Source organism: Schistocerca serialis, chromosome 8 (genome assembly GCF_023864345.2).
Source record: "Schistocerca serialis cubense isolate TAMUIC-IGC-003099 chromosome 8, iqSchSeri2.2, whole genome shotgun sequence".
NCBI classification, from domain to species: Eukaryota; Metazoa; Arthropoda; class Insecta; order Orthoptera; family Acrididae; genus Schistocerca; species Schistocerca serialis.
Genome location: NC_064645.1, coordinates 410,062,404 through 410,087,578, shown reverse-complemented (window position 1 = coordinate 410,087,578; position 25,175 = coordinate 410,062,404). Strand labels below are relative to the sequence as shown.

Below are 25,175 nucleotides of genomic sequence, written 5' to 3'. Positions count from 1 at the left end.
AGAGTGACTGACATACTACTTTTCCACATAGTCACCAAACACACTGAGGCACTTATCATAGTGGTGGACAAGCTTTGAAAGACCTTTGTCGTAAAATTCTGCCGCCTGAGACTTCCGTCAGTGAGTCATGACCGCCTGGAGTTCGACACTGTCATCAAAGTGCTGTGTTGCAAGCCAGCTCTTAATCTTGGGAAACAAGTGGAAGTCGCTTGGTGCAAGATCGGGGCTGTAGGACGGATGAGGGAAAATTTCCCATTTGAATGAATTAAGGAGTTCTTTAGTGGGGTTTGCCATGTGAGGTCGGGCATCGTTGTGCAAAAACAAAATTTTGGATGTCAGCTTTCCTCGGCATTTGTTTTGAACTGCTCTTCTAAGGCTGTGCAAAGTTTGACAGTACTGGGCAGAATTTATGGTTGCTCCACGTTCAACAAAATCAATAAGAAGCACACCTTGCCTATCCCAAAACACTGTCACCATCAACTTCCTTGCTGACAAGGTTTGCAAACGTTTTCTTGATTTTTGGGGGGACCTCGTGTGCTCCCACTCCGTGGACTGTAATTTTGTCTCACAATTGATGTGTTTCACCCAAGTCTCGTCACCAGTTATGATTCGATCCACTAATGAATCACCATGTTTGTGGTAGGCCTCCAGATATGTCAACATTGCCCCCATTCACTGTTCTCCATGGTGCTCTGTAGGCATTTTGGGCACCCATCTTGCACAAAATTTGTGATAGCCTTGCTTTTGAGTGACAATTTCAAACAACAAAGTCCGTAAAACTTGTGGAAAAGAAAGCGAAAGCTCCATTATTGTGAAGCAACAGTTTTCACGAATCGTTTCATCAACTTTAGCGACAAGATCGTCAGTCACAACGCACAGGCGTCCAATCTTCTCTTCATCATGAACGTTGGTTCGGCCATTCACTCATTACGTTGTTTCTGTACACTTCACACAGTTCACGATAAATTTCTATAGGTTTTAGGTTTTTTGCCAACAAAAACTCTATCACAGACTGCACCTCACAACTGGCAGTATTTTTGATTGCAGCGCACATTTAAAATTCAAATATCGAAAAAACCAGACGTGCAGACATGTTCCTGTTGTCATGGATGGATGCCGACTGAGCTGCCGAGCATGCACATACCAAAATATATGCAATTGGCACACGCCTAGTGGCGACACATGGCAATGTTCCCTAATTTCTCAATAGCTCTCGTATGATATCTGTACAGTGTTTAGTTCTTGTGCAATAAATAATTGAAAGTGTTCCCAGACTTTATGTACACCCTGTACTTAGCGCCCAGCATACACTTACTATCAGTTTCGCTTTAACTATTACTGTATCTCCTTTCCACCCATTAACTCCCCCCACACATAGTTACAACTTCTGTACCAACTTTCTGCCAGCGACTGTTTAATTTCCTTTCTGCTCAAGTTTCATAGTTTGATTTCCCCCCTCCACAATTGCATCTTTCTTGTTGCTGTTCAATTTTGTTCTCCCTACATCAATCATCTCATCCCTTACCTCTGATTTTAGAACAACCCTTTTTGTACTTTCCTTTACTGATCCCTGTTCAACAGCTCTTTTATTAAAAAAGAAATGACCCACAATAGACTAGTGATCTAAAGGATGTACAATCTGGACTGAGGTCTCCCAACTGTTAACAATAATGTGACACATCTTCATGATAGCCTTAATTACATCCCCAAATTGTTTCCTCCGATTTCCCACAAAGTGTCTGCCCATTTTTAACTGAGAGTAAAACACTTCTTTGCGAATCTGATTATTAGATAGGCAAACTACCTGATCAGCCCATCATAAGTGGCATCTTAAAACTATAAATTCTTTACTGGTTGTATGTCTCTCTCTCTCTCTCTTTTTGGATTAGGGGCACTGAACATCGAGGTTATCAGCACCCAACTGGTGATATTGTTCCCACTTTGTAAGATGCAGTCTGTACAGCTCCAGGATTCCGATCCTTAAAATAGGGTGGGAATTACAACTGAATTTCATTTGATGATCTTTGTTGCAACACTGACCTCGTGATTGTAAAGTGCTCGAGATCTTATTCTGCCAAAGAATGCTCCAGCATAGTTAACTCTGTATTCAATTTCTGAATCTATATCAGCAATTGTGGGAGGATGCTGCCCAGATATGGAAGAGTGTTGGCTAGTGGAAGACTTACTCTACCGATGACGATACTGGTATTTCTTTGTCCTTCCACAAGTGCAGGTTTGTGAAGAGATCGTGTTTTATTAGTATTGTCTTCATCATATAGCTGTTAAAGAAGATGAGCACAACATGAAGAAATTGGGTGATTATGTTCTTAAACTTTCACTGTCGCATTTTGAACTTCTTTGACAGGTAATCACATGGTATGAAACACAACAGTTTGATTTTGATCCATAAAGCAAAATTAAGATGAAGGGATCCAGGCATCCCAATGTCCACATGCAATGAAGCTATGACTCCCATAGTTATCTAGCAAAGCCATGGACACGATGACTTTGGAACTGATTTACCTCAGCCACAGTACACAAAATTTAGAACTAAATCTGTAACATTTATATAAAAAATCCAATGTTATGGAAATTGTCACCATATTAATTCAGATGGAAAGATGAGATGTTTAAAAATATATGGGAATAATAAATTTCAAAATTGTGACAGACGTTACCTCCTACTTCCATGATTTGCAGGGATCTTGCTTGCACCTTGTGCATTAGCAGACTGTCAGTGTCCAGTTCCTTTATACATGCTGTTCAGACTGCAAATATCCTGCATGGTAGTGTTTGCGAGTCTTGTCAGGCTGTCAGTCATGTTAGTGCTTCCAGCTGCCTCTGTATTTGCAGCTGCACCTCCTCCATCTGTGAGGTTCAAGTTGCTGGACAGATTCTCCGATAGTGAATTGTAGAAAAGACCAAAGTTAGCCAAATCGCCTGAGTCGATGTTTCCCAAACTCAGTTGCTGACTGTCCAGGTCTAGGAGTTCAGTGCCACCTCCAGCACCACTGGTTACATCTGCTATCCTCTGCTGAGGCACTTGTACTGGCTGCAACAAACATGCAAACAATGTGGAGACATGTGAAGCTGTATACCTGTTTTAAAAACTATAAGTAATTTTAAAAAATGGAAAATCCAGGATGGAATGTAACAATATAATGAAAAGGATAGTTGCTATCCACAATATAGTGGAGATGCTGAGTCGCAGAAAGACACAACAAAAAGTTTCTGACAGTCTTTTTTGTTGTTCCTTTCTGTGACTCAGCATCTCCACTAACTGGTGAGTAGTAACTACCCTTTTCATTACATTGTTATAAGTAATTTTATTTACACAGCTTGACAAAAAAGTGAAGCACCCACAAGACATAGTTGGATGTCAATGTTACCACCAGTGGATACGTAAATAATTACAACTGAAATTCTCAGTGACCGGCAGAATGACAACCAGAGTGCATTAGTATTGTTCACTTTTAGTGTTGTTACCAGGCCAGGTAGGGTACATAAGGGGTACAAACAGTGATATATGTTGAGTGTTTACTATTAAGAACACAGAGATGTTGCATACCACATGTAAGACAGTGTCATCAATACCTGATAGTTCGAAATGGGGCTCAATGTGCTTTTACATTTTGCCAGTTGGTCTACTAATGTAACATTCAGATTTGTGAGGCATTTGAATGTGTCAATGGCCGGACGTTTGATGGCTTGGGAACGTGAGGGCAGGCATATTTGTTTGTGTTCCAATCGATCACATCTGACCACCATGAAGGAAGATCACTGCATCATGCATGAAGCACATTGCAGTGTCTTTCACCTCTGCACCAACCATTCAAGAACAAATAATGGATTCCTCACAACATTCTGTGCTATGCTGCGCCATTAGTTAGAGACTAGCAGTAGCCGTAAAAGGGAAATACCATCTCTTGCAATGGTTGCTGTGTTTGAAGTGGTATCGTAATCAGGTGGCATGGACCACTGATGAATGGTATCACACTGTTTTCAGCAATGAACTTCAGTTCTGCATTACCATGGATGCCCATTATCATCAAGTATTGCAGCAACCGGGGTAGCAATGTTGTTCTTCCAGTGTTTTAGAAAGGACAGTGGTGTTACTTCTGGCATGGAGAACCAGCGGGTGTGACTTCAGGTTATGGTCACAGACATCCTGCGTCCTCATGTGTTACCTCTCATGCAACAGTATCTGTCGTGTACATAGTTCCGTGTAGTCAGCGCGTACACAACTTGACCAATAGAGCGCGCCCCGCTAAGCACAACAGCGCAGGCGCAGCGCTCGTCCGTCTCCGCACGACGAGATGGCGCTGTCTTAGAGACGGACCAAATTCTGCTTCCGCCGATCCACGTATTAATATGTAACGCAGCCAATGAGATTGCTGCTAACGTAGAACCTTTTCTCCTCGCGGATCACACTTGCGCAGTGATACCTGAACGCTCGAGGTATTATAATGAGTGTACGGACCTCCGATTAGTCAGTCTGCATTAGTCTGCGCCAGTCTGCATTCGTCTATAGTCAAGTTTCAGTCTGCGCCTAATAATATTATCATATTCCTGTACGTAGCCATGAAGATAAATGAATAGATACTTTGTCAAGTATCAGAAATATGTGAGAATAAGATTAACGTACCAAGACCAAAGGAACTTCAGATTGTCAATTGTAAACAGCATCCAGAATCAAGTTATGTAATATCTATGCCTTTTTATTATTTTAATAAATGTGTGTGAAAATTAATCAAGTTCTGTTTAAAGTTGGTCACCGTCAATCTGCTACTCTAAGCGTGCAAGTGGCATTTCCATCGTCTGACCTAACGGCAGAAGATAAACACACCACAATCAGACCATGAGACATATTGCTGATGCTTGCCTACTTCGCTAGAGCGACAAGTCAAATAATCTGATTGTGTGTGTAGCGAAGGTCTTACAGTACACACACCACAGTATCATGGTGCCATTTTTTAACATGACACTGTTCATCCACAAATGGTACATCTCTATGAACTGTCTGTGTGATGGTGAGGTACTCTGCAGCTGAGGTACTCCTGAGTGCCTAAATAATGTGTGTGGGCGCAATAATTACGTTAACTCTGTCCCAGTGTCGGTATCCTAGATATCAAGGACCAGTTACAACAGTTACGGCGCAGCTTGCCTGAGAGTAAACAATGCTTTTACGACACTTGTCCAAACCCAATCAGTGCAAGCATCCAGGTCAGATGATGTGCAACATCACACTGATAAGTGGGCTGATACTGATAAGTTCGCCTGTAATTTTGACTTGTTATTGTAATCACTGGAATAACACAACATGTCCTCTGAACCCATGATGTTTCATTTTGTTTCCTCTTGCCCTTCAGTCTGCTTCACTTTTCTTGTCAGGCTATGTATATATAGAAAAAGTTAATCACTGCTGATCTGTAAATGCTTTAAGTCAATTCTGATCATCTGAATATGATAGTAAATGCACAAATCACAGCAATCATTCTAATGGCACATAATAGATGAGGAAACTATATGGCAATATAAAGTATGCTTTTGCTACACTGAGAGTACAGGTAGGTAAGTGATGGATCAATCATCTTGCCAGATAAACCTTCCGTGTTGTAAAAAAACTAGGAGCTACGAGTCTTGTCAAACTCAAATCCCCCCCCCCCCCCCCTTGCATGCGTGCGCGTATACACACACACACACACACACACACACACACACACACACACACACACACACACACACACACACAGAGAGAGAGAGGGAGAGAGGGAGAGGGGGAGAGAGAGAGAGAGAGAGAGAGAGAGAGAGAGAGAGAGAGAGAGAGAGAGAGAGAAATACTGGCTTGTGGTATCTGTATAAAGTGGGGCATAATGCGATATGCCACAATCGCAAAAGGGAATGGTAATAAATTCCATCCTTTGAAAAAGAGTAAGCAAATTCTCTGGGATGTCTCCGTATACAATCATCAATCACTGTAGCAGTGGTACAATACCCATGTGCCACAGAAGCTCAGAAGTAATATTGCTGGAAGTAGTTCATTATGGAGTGAGAACACATTTTTGCCTACATGGGAATGTTGCATGACAACATTGCAAAACTACTGACTGCTTGAAAGAAGACACAGGCCACATTTGGCTCTACTGTAAATTCCAAAACTCATAAAATTTTGTTGAAGATAAAGGTGGCATATATCTCTAGAAGCAGTTCTCTATTGGATGGGTGGATAATGACTTTAATGTTTGAACAATGACTGAAAAGGAAGCACACTGCACACTAAAATACATTGTTGTACTCCTGGAATTCTGTTGGTAGCTGTTTCAATGCTCATGGTGCTGTTGTCATAGCTAACTGCCATTATCTGCACATTGGCTAAAATCTTTGTTTTTTGTTTTTGTTTTTTTTTATATATATATATATTTGTAGAAATCTGTGGTTGGAATTTTAAAATGTTTTTTACATTATGTTTTAAAGGCACTAACAAAACTCCAATTAAGTAGTATTTGTACTATAAATGGAATTGGAAAAGAAATGGTTATATTCAAATAAGAAAGTAAACACATGATATTTTTGTTTAAGTTTCTTTCACAACCAATTTACACAACAAACAAACACAAGTTCAAAGTTAAATTGAACGTTCATGGGGCAGAACAGTGTGCATGCACACCTGCTGACGTCTACTAAGCAACATAACAAATGCTTCAATAACAACATATTTTTACATTGATGCCAGCCACTACTGATACCTAACAACCACACTAGAAACTATGAAGTCTGCAGATTCTGCAGATGTTTATGGGTGTCTCAAATATATGTTCAACATCATGAAAAAATATGTAGAATACTACGTCTGCCACACTTTCACATTTTCTGTAGTCACCATAATATTACACAAACTGCACATTGACTGTTAAAGTCTTACATGAGGGTTTTTTATTTGGAAAGTTTGCAGTCAGTGGATACTATACACTACTGTAGGAACAGGTGGCTCAGGGTTTGGAAGTCTACCGATAGGCACCTGACAGACTTAATTCTAGCTAGACAAAGCCGATATTTCTTGATTGTTAGATCATAACTAATTACAAAATTTGCATGTGCCAATTTCATAGCGAGATGGAACGGCACTAACAAAGTAAGTGTGCGCTCCCATTGCCCTGGTGTTGTAGTCAGATCCACACTTGATGCATGCTCCCACACACAGTTTTTGTCAACACAGTATTTCTCAAGTGAGTTTTGAGCCCTGCAAACACTCTTGCATGGTAGTTTTATGTTGTCTAGCCATAACCCTTTTTAATGCTCTTTTATCGTGTTTTGTCTATACCGTCATTGCCATGGATACTGTCAGTCGAGAAATGTTAAAAAAGTTCAGCCATTTTCTTCGCAGGTGCTCCTGCTAACTGCGCACCAACAAGATGCCCTTTTACGAAACCTGAGGAATCGTACATTTCACTATCGCAGAACAAAGCATATAATACACTAATAGAAAACCTCCAAGACTTGGAACGTCAACTGTGCACCGCAGTCAAATCACAGTATTTATGTGTACCCAGTGGTGTCAGCTTGCAACAAGATGTAATAAAGTGTATGATGTTCATATTATTTGGTCCGTCCCCTGCATGTGTTGTAAACAAGCACTGAATATTTCAGCTGCTACACTTTATTATATAAGATAAAGTGACCCCTGGTGAAAAAACCAGTCAACTAAATAAAAAATTGATTTTAATCCTTAACAGAAGAATATTAAGTAACTTGGTACAGTTAATGTTGCGTGTGATGAGGGAACAGTATTGGAAAAAATGGATGAACAGTTGAAGTAGATCTGAACTTCAATTAAAGATACTGCCATCAATCAGATGCTGGGATGAAAGGATCACAAGATCAAAACATTTTGCAAAATTCTACAGATATGTTGGTCAGAATAAACTTAGTACAGAAAGTTCCCAGTATGTCTGGATTAATACAGACCTGAAACTTCACGGGTTGCCGATAAACTTGAATAATCCAAAATACATGTTTTTACCACAAACTGCAATTCACTGTATTTTGAAACATGTAATATTTGAAAGCCCATTGCATTAGTTACAACTTATTTACAAAACTACAATTAAAACACATTTTATATTTCATCACCAGTTTTCTGTTCACTTTCCAGAAATTGTCCCTTTTCTCTGTTTCTGGACGTCATTTGCTCTTTTCTTGACTAAGGTTCTTGTTTACCAGAGTGCTAAAATCAGAAGCAGGTTTAAAAGAAGTTTGTCCTATATACTAAGGATGCAACACATTTCTGTGCAGAGATGTGTGTGATAACTGATCCCATAATGATTGTATGCCTATTGCACAAACCGGAGAAAGTTTTACTGCAGTTTTTCTCTCTTCTAATTCATCTATAACTTCTTATATCTCTTCAATCATTAGAACAGGACATTTGCTTTTGTTTTTGGTCACCTTCCTAGTACCCATAAGTTGTCCGCAACAAGAAATGTCACATGGTTCATCACTTATTTCCAATGGTTTATTTAAAAAGCTATTGCTGAGATCTGTTGGCGGCTAGAAAAGTACAGTCAACAAGATATTATTCCTCATGGCAATGTTAACAATAGGCTTTCATTTTGTATGAACTCAGAGCAAGAATTCTGAAGACAAGTGTCCCAGAAAAAACCTAAATCATTTTCTTTTGCTAATGGCTTTATGTGAGTTTGAATTTATGGACTTTTAGCTCCTTGAGGAAGGACTAGACAAAAATATAGACAGGAAATTGGCCATAGACATGCTACATGAATAGAGAACGAGCATTTACCAGAAGATGAAATGGGAAACAAAGGAAAAATATATCAGGGATGTTCAACAGTGAGCTTGGGATCTGCATTGTCTTCTGGTGGTAAAACATGAAAAATTCATTCCAATAAAAACAAAATACTTATGGCTCGTATTGTTTCAAAAACTTGACACTGTGCATAAATAATCTGCAAACCATATAATCCAAGCCTGGGCAACAGAGAACTTTTAGTACTACCAAAATCACAAAAAATAAGAGACAATATGCATGAAATGATAAAAAAAAAGAAAGAAATACAGATCAGGTATCAAAGAATGAAAACGTAAATCAAGGCAGTGAAGTAAAAATTCTGCTGACAATTGTACTAACTATACAAATTCTCGAAATTGACATTTCCTCATGAGTGGGGAAAGGTCAATTTCAACAACTTCTTGCACAACCTCATGTTCTACAAAGATATATTACAAATTTTACATGCAAAAAGCTTGTACCATTAAACCTACAATTTGTGCAACTTTTCACATCAGAGATAGTACTGCACACAAATCTTGTCAGTGATTAAATACCAACTATGATATAGTTCCGTCAACAATTTTTATTGACAATGCCACATTCACATGGACAACAACATACATAATAATATCCACTGGTGGTTGCAAATTCCAATTTCATCTCTATATCAAGGTATGGTGTAATATGAATGGTAATAAATCTGAAGGTTATTTTTACTCTTGTTATATAATAAGTAGTAATTGTTTCGAAGTGTAAAGAATTTTGGTGACACTGAATTTCAGGCGAAGATATGGATACCTAAAGTTGGGATGCGGGGAATGAATGACATGGTGCAGCACAAGCATTTTTCAAGTGAGACAATATTTCCATCACACTTACTTTTCTGCCAAGCCGGTTGTTATAGTTCATTACCTGGCCACTTGAGCTTTAGACTTAACATAATTAGATTTTTGTTAATGTGGTTGGATGTAGACAGATGAGTACAGTAGAAAGGTGGGTATGGAAGCTGAGCTACTGCTACCATTAAGGAACATAGTGGGGCAATAAGGTAAGTTCTTATTGAGCGTATTTACATGTGCTGAAGCCAATAGTGGAATTCTTGAAACATTTTTGCAAACTTTTGAAAATTAATTGCAAAGTATTGTAAATTTATTGCAAACTGATGAAGATGTATTATGAAAGGTTGTAAAGCTGTAAAAGTACAAAGCAATTACAACCAAAAATGGAACTACTAAATAAAATCATTTTGTAATGATAATATACAGTTACAAGTGATTATCTTCAAAAACCAATTGAAATAGAGTAGATGTCTGCATGAACAATTTGCACCCAGTGACCATTCTACCATCTCACGGAATATTGACCTTTCCGCCCTCTACAGTCACCACCAACTTTATTATACAGATTAGGACGAATGTCAACTCAGGTGAGCAGACTACTGTCTTCAATTTACACATTAAAGCAAACCCATAGACCAAGTAGCTTCCTTTACAGATTGCAGACCTTATAATAATTTGGAAAGCTTTTAGCCATCTAAGATGAAGCAGTTGGTTGAACCTTTTACGCATTCCTCATAACTGGAGCTGGAGTTTAATACAAATGCATGGTATGTACATATTTTGGCCATTTGGGGAGAAATGCTTATTTTGAATATTTTTTTCTATATAACAGCATGGATTTAGACTGTTATGACAGCCTCCATAGTCAAATGGTTAGAGTCGCTGCCTATGGTCTGAAAGAAACTGGGTTCGATTCCCAGTACCACCCAAAATTTTTCTGAGACAAGGAGCTCTGGTATGGGGTCCACTCAGCCCCGGTCAGGCCAAATGAGAAGCTGCTTGAATAAAGAAGCAGCAGAATCATCAGAACTCATCAACTGGCAATAATGGCTGGAGGAATTGGTGACATGCCGATCACGTCACACAATTATAGTTCACTCCTCATACTGCCTTCTAGGCAGCAACTGGCTAGTCAGAATAGGACTATGGCCTAATCTGTGAGTGGTGTTTATTTTATTTACATATATTATATAATTTTTCTGGCTTCAGCGCACATAATACAATAACTTGCATGATAGCATCTTTTACTGATGTTTTTTCATATGAACTATGCCAAAATTACAGAACATGAATAATTTCAGTAATTTTGTTACAGTCTATCAACTTCATAGTGAGCTCAAGCACCCTAGTCTGGCTCGGTAGATGTCAACAGACTTTGTGCCTTGTTTCACTGCTGTCAATCCTTGCTATCTGTCGGTGGCTGGTACAAATTACTGTACTATATTGCACGAAAAATACGTTAACAGCACTGCAAGAGATATTTGCCTCACAGCACTGCAAGAGATACTTGCCTCTGCCAGCTATTCTTCCCTGCTCCTTAACCTGCAATCACCTCTGATGTGAGATCAATATGGAATTTAGAAACTGTATACCAATCATTATTATAGAAGTGAAAAATTTTAGAAATTGTGAGCAGGATTTTGCTTCATAGAACTGTATGCAAAATACAGCAACAGCACATCACTAAATCATTTCCTTTCTGTGTTTGGTATTATGAAGTCAGCCAACAATGAAATAATTTTCATTATCACTGACAAAGAAAAGGGGTTGGATTTTATATGGCCCAGTATTTTCTACTAGAGCTGCAAGAAGAGACCTTACATTAAAATGGATCGAGGAAAAGGAAATTCTAAGAACGGACAGGGTTGACATCTACTGTGAATGTTGCAATAAGGATGATGTGTAATTACTTTATTAGTATTAGACAGTTGTGTATTTTAAATAATATTTTTCTGACCAGTTGTATACAACATATCAAACCTAACAAATATATGTGTAAGAAAAGAAATGTCGATATAGGCTACATTTTGTTTGTACATCAAATGCTCAAAAAAGTTTCAAGTAGATCAGCACCTAACTTCTGCATGTCATAGGGCAAAGACGAAACTACGGAAAGACAAAAAAAGTACGAAGTGTGCATCACTTATTAATACAAAACAACTAAATGAACACAAAATCCATTTTTTGTGGTTTCAACATGCTGCTTTGCTAGGAGCAAACATACTGTTTGAAAAACTGTCATATACCACATTTGAACCAATTTTAGAAAAGTACACAAAAAATTACGTCCTGGATCCAACCACCTCATGCAGAAGTTACCTTCAAGTATCATATGCACAGGTAAGTGAAAAAGTATTTAAGTCAGTCAGTTTCCATGTACATTTACAAACATGTAAAAATTATTTATTTTTGACAGTGTGTCACGGAAATGCAGTAATTTTATCTTACAAAATTCTTGGCTGAACACCTGCGATTTCAATTATCTTCTACCAAGAATGTAAAAATAAACTGTTATGAACTTAAACTCAACTCAACCTCAATATTAACTTTTCATCAATTAGGTGTTAGATGAATTCTGAAAGGACTTGGAAATCCCAAACATATGGGCCTCTGTTGACAAAACTAGTGACTGTATGGGAAAATATATTGCAAATCTGACAGTTGGAAAATTAACTGAGGACAGACTAGGACAATGTCACCAAGTGTTTGCAAAATGCAAACCACTTAACAGTCACGATTTTCTTTATGAAGGAGTGAATGTGTAATTGTAAACAGAAAAAAAACATTCGAATAGTCTGTAAACATTTTAGTAAGCCTGTGTGCTATTGTTTCAATCAGAAGAAATCAGTGAACTTTGTGGCTACTACCTGTTGTTGTTGTTGTTGTTGTGGTCTTCAGTCCAGAGACTGGTTTGATGCAGCTCTCCATGCTACTCAATCCCGTGCAAGGTTCTTCATCTCCCTGTACCTACTGTAACCTACATCGTGCATTCATCTCTTGGTCTCCCTCTACAATTTTTACCCTCCACGCTGCCCTCTAATACTAAATTGGTGATCCCTTGATGCCTCAGAACATGTCCTACCAACCGATCCCTTCTTCTAGTCAAGTTCTGCCACAAATTTCTCTTCTCCCCAATTCTATTCAGTACCCCCCTCATTAGTTATGTGATCTACCCATCTACTCTTCAGCATTCTTCTGTAGCACCACATTTCGAAAGATTCTATTCTCTTCTTGTCCAAACTATTTATTGCCCATGTTTCACTTCCAGAAATGGCTACACTCCATACAAATACTTTCAGAAACGACTTCCTGACACTTAAATCTATACTCGATGTTAACCAATTTCTCATCTTCAGAAACGCTTTCCTTGCCATTGCCAGTCTACATTTTATATCCTCTCTACTTTGAGCATCATTAGTTATTTTGCTCCCCAAATAGCAAAACTCCTTTACTACTGTAAGTGTCTCATTTCCCAATCTAATTCCCTCAGAATCACCTCATTTAATTCGACTACATTCCATTATCCTCGTTCTGCATTTGTTGATGTTCATCTTATATCCTCCTTTCAAGACACTGTCCATTCCATTCAACTGCTCTTCCAGGTAATTACTGTCTCTGACAGAATTACAATGTCATCAGTGGACCTCAAAGTGTTTATTTCTTCTCCATGGATTTTAATTCCTACTCCGAATTTTTCTTTTGTTTCCTTTACTGCTTGCTCAATATACAGATTGAATGACATCGGGGATAGGCTACAACCCTGTCTCACTCCCTTCCCAACCACTGCTTCTCTTTCATACCCCTCGACTCTTATAACTGCCATCTGGTTTCTGTACAAATTGTAAATAGCCTTTCGCTCCCCGTATTTTACCCCTGCCACCTTCAGAATTTGAAATAGAGTATTCCAGTCAACGTTGTCAAAAGCTTTCCCTGAGTCTACAAATGCTAGAAATGTAGGTTTGCCTTTCCTTAATCTATCTTCTAAGATGAGTCGTAGGGTCAGTATTGCCTCACGTGTTCCAATATTTCTATGGAATCCAAACTGATCTTCCCCGAGGTCGGCTTCTACCAGCTTTTCCATTTGTCTGTAAAGAGTTCATGTTAGTATTTTGTACCCTTGACTTATTAAACTGATAGTTTGGTAATTTTCACATCTGTCAACACCTGCTTTCTTTGGGACTGGAATTATTACATTCCTTCTTGAAGTCTGAAGGTATTTCACCTGTCTCATACATCTCGCTCACCAGATGGTAGAGTGTTGTCAGGGCTGGCTCTCCCAAGGCTACTATCTATCTCTGTTATATAACAGTGTTCTCACAGGCTTAATGTAATTTCATTCTCTTAGCTTCAGATAGTACAATATTTGGGCATGAGCTGCTTTGTTATGTGCTGTCACATTACTTTGTTACTTCTGAGTTCCATGTGACATTTCTACTACAGTGGATGATTGGTATGAAGCATATGCTGCCCCCACATCATGAAGTGATGGAACCTGATTATCCACACATCACTTCTCTCCTTCAAAAATTGCATGTGCTCCTTCCCCTTGACCCACAAACCAAGGAAGCTGTGTTTGCTAAAATGTCTACAGACTGTATGCCGTGTTTTGAAATGTAACTGTAATTTGATATTTTCATTATTTTTTTAGGAATACTGAACCAAAAAAAGGTCCTACCATCGTTAAAAGATGCTGCTCCATATGTGATGAAGTCTGGGAAAGCAATTAAAATATTTTATCCTAACCTAAAGAAATTACATGTTTGGCCTATATGCTGTATTGTATAACTGAAACCGTAGGTCTAAAATATGCTCAATATGAATATGCTGATATCCTCAACAAACAAGGTAAATAGTCACACAAAAAACAAAGGTTTAATGTTTCTGATGGTGCTTAATTGAACTATATGCTGACTTTCTTTCTAACGAAGATATTCTTAAAAGCATCTGCCCCTGCTGCCGCATTAGAGATTTACTGGCAGATTCACCTCTACCACAACAGCCGGTTTTAACTAGAGGTGGTGCCTGGATAAATGCTGCTATCTTTTTAATATTATAATTTTAATGAAGTAGGGTCAGGTAAGAGACAGTAAATTACCATAGATTTGTTGAACTTAATTGTCAGCTTCATTCTATTGAAAAACTCTAAATTACTGCGCCATTAACTGATTTTTTTTTCTTTCTTTTTTTAGTTTTAGGTCACAGACACTTTTGAAGCCACTGCTGCAGTCTGCATTAAAGATGTACAAGTGGCATTCAAGAAACAGATTTTAAGCAAGGTCTTATTTACATCAAATCAAGTTTTGTGCATTTGACTGCAGCAACAATGAAGCTCGAAGCCACAGGTATATCACTGATGAAATCTTTAATAATTATTGAAGAGGTTGAAAAATCTTTGCATGCATCCTATGGAGCTCAAAAGATATGCTGAAAAAATACTGATTTTAAGTGTATGAAATAAAAAAATATTTTTTGGCAAAAATACAAAAGACTTTCAAACTGGTCTGACTCTGCCTGAAATTTCTTCATGTTGTATGCACCTATCACTTCCTGTGAAGCAGTAAGTTCATTTTCCATGAACAAAAATGTTCTGTTAGATAAAAGCATGGGCGTAAGTGAAGAAACTTCAGAGAAATTGGTTACTGTGCATTGTTTTAGAAGCAAAGAGAAATATATATAGAACTGAATTCTGATAACACTTTTTTTATTGTTTTACAACCAAATGCACAAGTAGTGATTAATAAGTCATGGGATTTTTTTCCCTTAAAGGATCTTTATTTATTCATCATCAACTTGTCCCCTTCAGATATAATTGTGCCAACACTTTCTCCTATCTTGGAAACACTGCTGGAACTCAAATTTTTTGTTTGGTGTTCAGCTCCTTCAGGGATTCTCTTTTTACCTCGTCAATGGTGGCAAACAACATACTTTCATGGTTCTCTTCAGCCTCAGCAATAGAAAGAAATGACAGAGGGGCATGTCCATTGAATACGGTGACTGAAGCAAAGTAACGGTTTTGTTTTTTACCACATATCATGGACAGGCATTGAGGTGTGAGCAGCTGGATTATTGTGAAGCAATTTCCAACGAGTGGTTTTGCCAGTATTCTGACAGTTTTCTTCGGATTGCTCCAAGCAAACAGGAAACAGGGTACAACTACCAGGCAGTATTCCTTACCAACTATACAACCATAAGGCAGGAACTCATGATGCGCTACCCATTGTAATCAAAGCAAACAATGAGAAGAACCTTCACATGTGATTGAAATTGTCAATTTTTTTGGTCTTGTCTCTTTTTTTCCATTGTGATGACTGGGTATTGGTTTCGACATCATACCCCTCTGACCATGTTTCTTCGCCTGAAATAACCTTCTTTAGAAGTTGTGCATTGTTGTTGACTTCATTAACAATTCTTGAGCGATATCTATGTTAAGTTGTTTTTGCCTGAAATTCAAGATTTTGGAATAAAGTATACTGCTACAAGTTTCATTCCCAAAACATTCTAAAAACTTGTTTGTTATTAGTCACGGATATTCCAACATCATCAGCAACCTCTCTGATAGTGATCTGATGATTCTCCAGAGCCATATTCTTTACTTCTTCCACGTTGTTATCAATTACTAATGTGCTAGGGCATGCAGGACGGCAATTGTCTTCAATGTCTTCTCAACTCTCTTTGAAATGTTTATACCACTTGTAAACTCTTCCCATACTCATAATAAATTCACCAAAAGCCACAGTCAATGTTTCGAAGGCGGTGCTGCACTTTATTCCATTTTTCAAACAAAATTTAATGCAAAATCTTTGATCCATCTCATTCAAAAGTAAAAATTCACTGATCACTCAAAAACATGTATAACTTTTTGACTGTCAACAATAAATTAAATATTCGAAACAGCTGGAAGTCCAAACACACATCACAAACATACTCACTAACAGGATTAAAAAAACTGAATATCAGCTGTATAAAGGCCACAAAATTAAAAAAAAAAAAAAATCTTTTTGATCACACCTCATACATGTATAGTGAAATGATACAGCATGACTGCATATGTTTTACGATTTGATAATGCACGAAAATTGGTTGTCTACCCGCAACAACAGGAATTACTGTTTTGGATTTTGGAAATACTAAATAGTTATTTTAAATATCTTCCTAAAATGTGGATAATGGAAGAAGTAACAGTTAACAACTCACCGTATGTTTCAGATGTTGAGTCATTGATACACACATAACAAAATTACAATGTTGCTAAGTTTTTGCACTATCTCCTCCTTCAAAGCTATATATTATGATACAGTACTTCTGAACAAACGTATAGCTGTATGGCCGCACTGTCGCAGCTGAGTACACTGTGAGAGGCTGTATTGGGTTTAGTGGGTGAGGGGAGATAAGAGACAGGGAATGGGAGGGAGGGATGAAGATGAGCATGATTGATAGTACAGAGGTAGAGGCAACAGGTGCACAACATACGAATGTGGCAGGAAGTTAGGTGCAAGTGCGACACGGGTCACATAAAACTCCCCCTTCCTGCATCAGAGTGTGGCACATTCCCATCCAGCAAGCTCGTGGCCTCTCTCTCCCAGCCGTCATCATTACTTTCCTCTGATTCTCATTCCCCCATCCCATCTCATTTCTTCCCTTATCAGCTCCATCTGATACATCTGACTCCAGTTGAGCTGCAGTGCAAGTACAAAGCAACTGAGTAGACAATGTATCAGTGCAGATGCATGTGTGACTGTATATGTATGCCCACGTTTTCTGTACTAGTTAACTTCGAAAGACATCATCCAAAAGTTTAGCAATATTTTCAGTCATTTTTGTGTGTTTATTGGCCATTCAACCTTCCAACTATACTCTAAGTCATTAATACTTTGGAAACCAGCCACTTAAAAAAATATCGGGCCTAGAAAATCTGTCATTCATGCCATTATTTAAAGTGTTAGTGGCACATATATAATTGATGTAGCTTCAAGAGCAATATGTACTAAAAAGGAGCCAGCTTCAAGATTTGTTTTTCGTATTTACTTCAGTCCTTTGATAGGTTACAGTTTTTGAAATATTGGCAACAGAAAACATAATTATCCTCCATAAAAAAAGTGTGAGGTGAGTTACTGAGCAATTTCTTCCTCTTGAGCTTGCAAAATTTCTTGCCAACACAACAAATGTGATGTATCTGTAGCAGAATTACAGCAAAATGCGAAACCTAACAAGTACATACACTAAATAATGTCAATGTGAAACATTGGCTCAGCCATTCGTAACAGCAGCTGTTAAAATCTCGAATGTTTATTTCGAAATAAATCAAAAAATTGACAACAAAAGGCTGTACCAGACAAGGGACACGTTGTGAAACATCCTTACATTGATCTCATATGAAACAAGCCCAGTTTTTGACTGACAGTTGGCTTGCTTGTCGAGAAAATCACAGCCTGACCTATACTTGAGTGTGTTCTTTTTAACACAAAGTTGTGGCCCGACCTATGCTTATCGTATTTCTAAAATGTGAGGCATGTGTAAAACAGGGTCAGTCTAAAGATTGTTTTTGATTTTGTAGCGAAACTTTTCCTTGGAAGATAATATTTATTATTTATTTAAAAAAATAAGAGAATAAAAACCAGAAATAAAGTTTTAATGAACACGGGGAGGGTAGTCACGATTTAGGGAACTAACCTGGTATTTGCTTGAAATGATTTAGGAGTACATTATCACTCTGTACTTGTCAATTACCACTCCTTGATGACCTAATTCTAGAGGCAGCTCTATCTCCTTGAATGTAGTAAGTGAAAAATTGCCACTGTTTACTTTCAACAATCAACAGGTATAAAATAACTCAATAACAAAATATACTAATTCTGCTGTAAAATAAAATATGAGATCAGTAAAAGATGTTTCATACAGTACAAACTTCTAGAAAGAATGAAGGCAGACAAAGTAACAAAGAAGTTCCACAGTTCCACACATTCTTCGAAACCAGGGGGAAAAAAGGACTTAGGAGAAATGCAGACTGCACAGGAGACCCTACTCAAGAGACAAATTCAGAATAGAAGTAAAAAAATTCAAAGAAGTAAAAAGAGGTAAAATGAGCAGAAAAAACTGGGTCAAATAGTCAGATGAGCGGAAAACAGATTATACTAAGAAAACGAAGAGTTTAGGAGATGAATTAAGGAAAATAGAAACAGAGAGTTATTTTAATGGGGTTCATAGTTAGCCTAAAAAAACTATAGTGATGTCAGATTCACAAATCTGTACACAGTATTTATTTCACTCAGCTTGTCACACTTCCCAATTCTCACACCCACTCTAGCACGTTTCCAATAAAAAAATTTTCTTCTTCTTTTTCGCCAGCAAAAATGCATTAAGACCTGGTCATTTTACCTTAGCTTATGTCAATTTAGGAAAGAACCATGAGAACAGTGATAACTCAAGAAAATGTACAGCAACTGACACCAAAGTCTATCATGTCATTATCAAACAATGCTCCACAAGATCACCTCATACAAACCAACAGTATTGCGATCTGCTTGCACTATCTATGCATACAAGAGAGTAGAGAGAAGTAATTTTTGTCAGCATGTGACAACACAGCTCGGACAGCCAATTTCGTCAAATACCACCAACGCATGATTTACTGAACACAATGCAATGGGAAGTCACTGGCAGGTCTAATTTAAGCCAGAGGAGAACAGGTTTCCGGACCATTGTTAATAGACTGCAACAAAAAGACCCAATCTTTTCAATACTTAGCCTACATTGATAAAGAGTCAGATGGCGCCGATGAATTTTATTTACTGTTCAGTACTTGAAGTACTCTCTAATAACTATGAAATGAGCTAAGTAACCATTGCAAGGATATTACCATCAAATACTGTACATGGAAGGCTTATGAAAGTCGTATGTATGCTATGTGACCAATCAGGTGTGTACCACTTAGTACTATCCTAATATGGCATGCCCCCAGTGAGCACGCCAAATGTGGACATGACTGCATATTAATTAAGGATTGTTCCCTTTATGGATGAGTAGTAATCATCAGCTTGGCATGCTGCTGTACAGCTGCTTAAGGTAACTGTATTCAGTAAGACATTGCCTATTCTAAACAACAACGACATACCCTTTTAAACATTTGAAACGTATTCAAAGTGGTCACATATTCTTTTCCTGAAATTACGTTTGTAAGTTTCAATAAGCATTATTCTACACCGTGGGCGAGTTTCACAAAATATGAGGTCTCTAATTCAGTAACTTTTATTTTTGTGATATTTTCATGACATGTGGAAATCGGTAGAACTTACCTGTTAGTCTTAATATCATCCCACTTCGCGTCTATGAAAACTATCACTGCAGACAAATGTCTAAATATTTTCAACTTATTTGTATACATAACAGCTGCATCTGAACCTAAAATTAGGCCACAACCCCTGACAGAATATGGAAAATTGGCTTACAAAGTGCAGTCTCAATTGTTGTGACAAGTGTCATATAAAAAAAGAGCTGTAACAGCTGCAGCATATACTCATTAAACTAAATTTCACTTCTTTGTTTATAGTTGGATATTTGGTTTTTATGACACATGAGAGAACTCCCAGCTGTTCACATGGGGTTCAAAAATCATAAAGTCCAGCTGATACCTGTAGGCTAATTTGTACTACACAACAGACAACAAATGTGTACAGGTAATGGAACTGAATAGTACTGACAAAAATCAGGAGCTGTAAAGACGATAAATGTTTCTGTGGCAGTCTTTCATCAAAACAGTATCCAGAAATAGCCCAATATCTTGAATATGTTATGTGCCAGAAAAGTGTGCATTATTAGTCCTGGAGCATCTTTTATCTTGCTTCTGCATCAGTCATCAGTAATGTTAGCCTTGTACAACATTTATTCACAAGGACATCAACTTGTAATCATTGTAAGAGAAGACCAAGTGTGGCACAATTCTGGGCTAATTTCAGCATTAGGTCCAGTGACACATTACATAATTATCTTTTATTGCTCCCAAATTATTGGGAGATTTATATTTACTTTTCACTCTACACAATGAATGACACTGAAATTGTGAATTCTTGTTGCATTAGTGATGCTGGATGCTGAAAAAACTAGATACTTTTTTAAAAAAATGCAATTCTAACTGCCACAGTTTCCATTTGAACTTTTTCAACTATAATGTTACTTCTTATTTTCTATTCTGAGCCTGTCTTGTTTGTGCAGTTATAAATATTGCAACAAAAGCAAAATTTACTTGAAAAAAACTTTTTAAACTAAGCAACAGCATGCTTACGTTCAGTAGGGGAAATTTTAAGTACTGCCAATGGACGCATGTAAAAAGAAAGCTAGCCTAGCATTCAGAATTTTAGCTCCTTGCTCGGAAAGGAAAGAGATATAGATTGGCACAGGGTATGAGGGAGGAGCAGGTTGCACACACTGACAGGGATCTGCCTACCTTGAGGGTGAGGTTCCTCTCTCTCAACCACTACTCTGAATGGCCTGCCCATCATTTCTAAACTTATCCAACTTAATTTTCTTTTCTTCCTGAAGAAGAAACAAACAGAACCAAAACCTACAATACATTTTTTTTTAACTTTTATATGTGTCTATCAGTAATAATTAAGAGTTTTGTGAGCTGAAGGTAGATACTGGCCAGGTATTCTTTTTCCTTATAATGTTATATGATAATAATGAATGCTCCCATTCAACAGATTGAAGAGTTTAATAGCTTCAATATTTTAAAGACATTGCTATCATAGAACTTTTCATTTCTGGTTCCCTTAAACAATTCATGCAACCACTGTAAACATGCCAAAAATAGCAGATCACAAATAAACAAGAATGCCAGATGTTGAAGCTAAGATTGAGAGGGGTGAATGTTCGGTAACACTACAAACAGCAATGCTGATGTTACTTTCATACAAAATAAATCACCTACAGCAAGCAGGTGAGTGAATCTTTTCTCTCCTCAATCACTCACTCACACACACATACTACCACTGTACAGTATACCCTTTATGCAACATAAGCTAAAGAATCAGTCCACAAAATCTATACAGCTACAAACATGCTGCTGAGTGCAGTTCTTTCACCCATCTAAGTTTCACTTGCACATATCTGTTCTGTTTAAAATCCCATCTCTCTCTCTCTCTCTCTCTCTCTCTCTCTTTCTCTCTCATTCCCTCACTTTCACACCTACTTCCTCCTCTTTTATGCTTATTCCCATTGCTTCTCCATATGGCCTATCATTTACAATTCCATGAACTTTCACATTGCTATTTTAAATTTGATTGTGCTTGCCAGGACTCTAACGCCCCCTCTCCCTACTCCCACTCGCACTGTGCGGATGGAAGAGAGGAGTACACCATGCTGCAGTCCCTGTACAAAAACAATCATGATACCAATTCAGCATTTTGCCAGAAGATAATCAGAGTGACACTTGTCAACACATCATTCCACTTCAAACAACTCATTTGGTTGGAAACCCAAGATCTTTATATTAGTTTAACTCACCACAAAAAACAATGAGATCATACTGTTTTCACTCATTTCTAGACAAAGTAAGAATGGTACACACTTTGTTTTCCTTTCAAACTCTATCTCTGTACATAAATTAATGAAAATAATCTGTTTTTGAAAATATAATGTAATTGTGTAGTTTAAAAAAACATACTCCCCAAATGGCAGCAACAGCAAACTCATATAAAGGTTAAGGAAATAATGTTCAAGCTTTTGAAGCCAGTGGCAGGTTTAGAAAATGGGAAGAATTATGGAAAATTCACCCAGAATGCCGGGGCAGGAGAGACTTACCAGCCAGGACGAGCAAGAAAGACTGACTGTTGGGGACTGCAATGGACAATATTTGAAAACCTGAGAACTTAAAGGTGGAGATTACTGACCAAACAGTGTGCAAGAGTTAATAACAGCAGAAAGCTAAGTATATTATAGATGTTAGAAGTATGCGGCAGAGAAAAATAGACAGGTGAGAAAATAAAAGATATGCAAAATTAAAAGGAATTGAACAGTTACTGAGCTGAGTTTGAAGAAATTAGTGTAAATTAAGGGCAGGTGGATGGCGAAAACCAACGACTTGTAATGCAAACTCCCACCTGTGGAGTTCTGAGAAACTGGTGTCGGGGGAAGAATCAAGGTAGCACCTGTGGTGAATCAGGCACTCAAGCCATGACCGTCATGTTGTAGAGCAAGCTCTGCAACAGGATATTATGTGTTGGTGTCTATGTCCATTCATCCTGACAACTTGGTGGTAGTCATACCAATGTAGAAGGACAAACGGTGTTTGCATAACAGCTGGTGTACCACATGTGTTGTTTCACAGATGGCTCTTCCTTTGATAGTGTATGTTTTGCCATACGGACTCATGGTGAGGCTAACCTGTTAAAATTTTTGGGCGCTCTAAATACATTCTCCCAGTTAAATTTCACATGGTGCTATTCTGAGTCCGATGCCACTTTCCTTGATGCTGACCTCTTTCTCAACGAGGGTCAGCTACTCACTTCTGTTCACATTAAACCTACTAATAAACAACAGTGCTTTCATTTTGACACTTGTCATCTTTCCATGTCAAATGCTCCCTCCCATACAGCCTTGAAACTCGAGGCAAACATATTTGCTCACTCTTTACAATAATACACCACCATGCTCACCTTAGCCTTCACTGGACATAATTATCCTACCAGCTTAGTCCAAAAACAGATTTCCAGGGCCATCACGCCCAATCCTGGTATTCCTGATTCCTCAAAAAATATATAGGACTACACCTCTTCCTGCTCTATCCTGCTCTTGAATGTATTAATCAGATACTTTACCAAGTCTAAGATTCCTAAACTCTTGCTCTGAAATGAGCTCCATTCTGACATTTTTCCCGCTGCAGCTAGAATGGCTTTTCATTCCCCCTCCCCCTTCCTCTCCATCTCCTGCTCAGACCCTATGCTCCTTCTGTGCCCATTTTCCTGCCCTGTGGCTCCTACCACTGTGACTGTCCTCACTGTAACACTTGCCCTGTGCACTCTACTACCAACATCTATACCAGCACCCGTAATTTTCAAAACACACACTATCAAACGGTGAGCCATCTGTGAAACGACATGTCGTATATCAGCTGTATGTAAACACTGTTTGGTCTTCTACATTTCTCTACAACATGACAGTCCTGATTTTGGTTCCTGTTTCACCACACATGCCATCTGAATTCTTCCCCCTGATCCCTGTTACTCTGAACCCTGCAGGTGGGAACTGGCGTTACAACATAGCCTCGATTCTCACCACTGCCTTGCCTTAATTTATGTTAATTTCTTTAGACTCAGCATTTCTTCTTCGTAACTATTACTTTCTTCACTCTCTTTTAGTTTTCTACATCTATTATTTTCTCACCTGTCTATACTTCCCCATGCCCTACCTCGAACATATTTAATGTACTAAGCTTTCCACACTTATTAACTCTAGCACTATGTTTCATCAATAATCTCTGTCTTGCTTATTACCCTATCTTCCACAGTCAAGCTCTCAGGTTTTCCAATCTCACCCAGTGTGCAGTCCCCAATAATCAGTTTTTTCTTCTCATCCTATCTGTAAGTCTCCCCTGACCCAGCATTCTGGGAGAATTTTCCACAATTCCTCCCATTTCCTAAATCTTCCTGTCCTTTTCCTTCACCCCTCTTGCTTCCCCTTCAGCACTTTTGCCAGAGGAAAAAGCCACTGGCTCTGAAAGCTTTCACATTTCCCTGACTTTTGTGTGTGTTTGCTCTTGCCATTGCTTGGTGTGTAAATTTTTTATCTATTCAGTTATGCTATACTCTGAGAGTGCAGTGTTAGGCTGTCTATTACCCACTGCATTTAACGGCTTTTAACTGGTTCCCTCCTCCATTTAAATTTCTGAATTACATATTTTTATGTTTCGCCATTTTTCAACACAGTTTCTGAAGAGTGTGCCCAGTGTTTCAAAACACTGGAATTGAAACACCTAACTGTTCCTCTGCCAAGCAAAGTGTTACTGCACATTTTCAAGGCTTGCTTGATAATCATCCATTTGTTCAGTAGTCAAATTTACGTAATTTACCATTACTGTAACATGTTGGAATACTACAGTAAAATTTCTGAGCTTTCCTTTAAGTTCATGTACCAAGCCTATTTCATTATACAGGAGTTCAGCATGATGAGAGTAAAAGCAATTCCTTCACACACACACACACACACACACACACACACACACCTACACTCACACACACACTCCTACATTCCTGGAGAACTTCTGAACTTAATTTTATTATGAAGTGTACAATTGTACGATTTTGCTATAGCAATCACAATAAAACTTACAACAACAAAACTGACACACAAAACACAACAGAAATTCCAAGTTTGAGATTCATGTCCTTCACAACCTTACATACCAGCACTGTCTCTATTGCTTGATCTCCTGCAATTTGTCAAATACGTGTCTCAATGAGTCTACATGTGTTACACTAGTAGTGTGTGACTTCTTGTGTTTTATGTAAACTTTGCTAACCAACTGACCATCCCTCAAATATGAGACACATTTCAAA

The 25,175-nt window shown here is 38.1% G+C and overlaps 2 protein-coding genes across 5 annotated transcripts in view; one reads left to right on the top strand and one right to left on the bottom strand.

The window, feature by feature from the left end:
* LOC126416026 (PSME3-interacting protein) overlaps positions 1 to 15,001 on the top strand; it is a 112,702-nt gene extending 97,701 nt beyond the window's left edge. For 2 of the 3 annotated variants that reach the window (XR_007575394.1, XR_007575396.1), the window contains one exon: positions 7,385 to 7,599. The gene's annotated coding sequence lies outside the window, so the exon portion shown is untranslated. Of the gene's footprint in view, positions 1 to 7,384; positions 7,600 to 14,816 lie in introns of those variants that run through there. The other variant, XR_007575397.1, reaches the window with a different exon arrangement.
* LOC126416025 (embryonic polarity protein dorsal-like) overlaps positions 1 to 25,175 on the bottom strand; it is a 98,182-nt gene that overhangs the window by 6,782 nt on the left and 66,225 nt on the right. For both annotated transcript variants that reach the window (XM_050083476.1, XM_050083475.1), the window contains exon 11: positions 2,679 to 3,052. In XM_050083476.1, coding sequence (XP_049939433.1) covers positions 2,735 to 3,052 — 318 coding nt within the window. In that variant the 3' untranslated portion in view covers positions 2,679 to 2,734. The remainder of the gene's footprint in view (positions 1 to 2,678; positions 3,053 to 25,175) is intronic.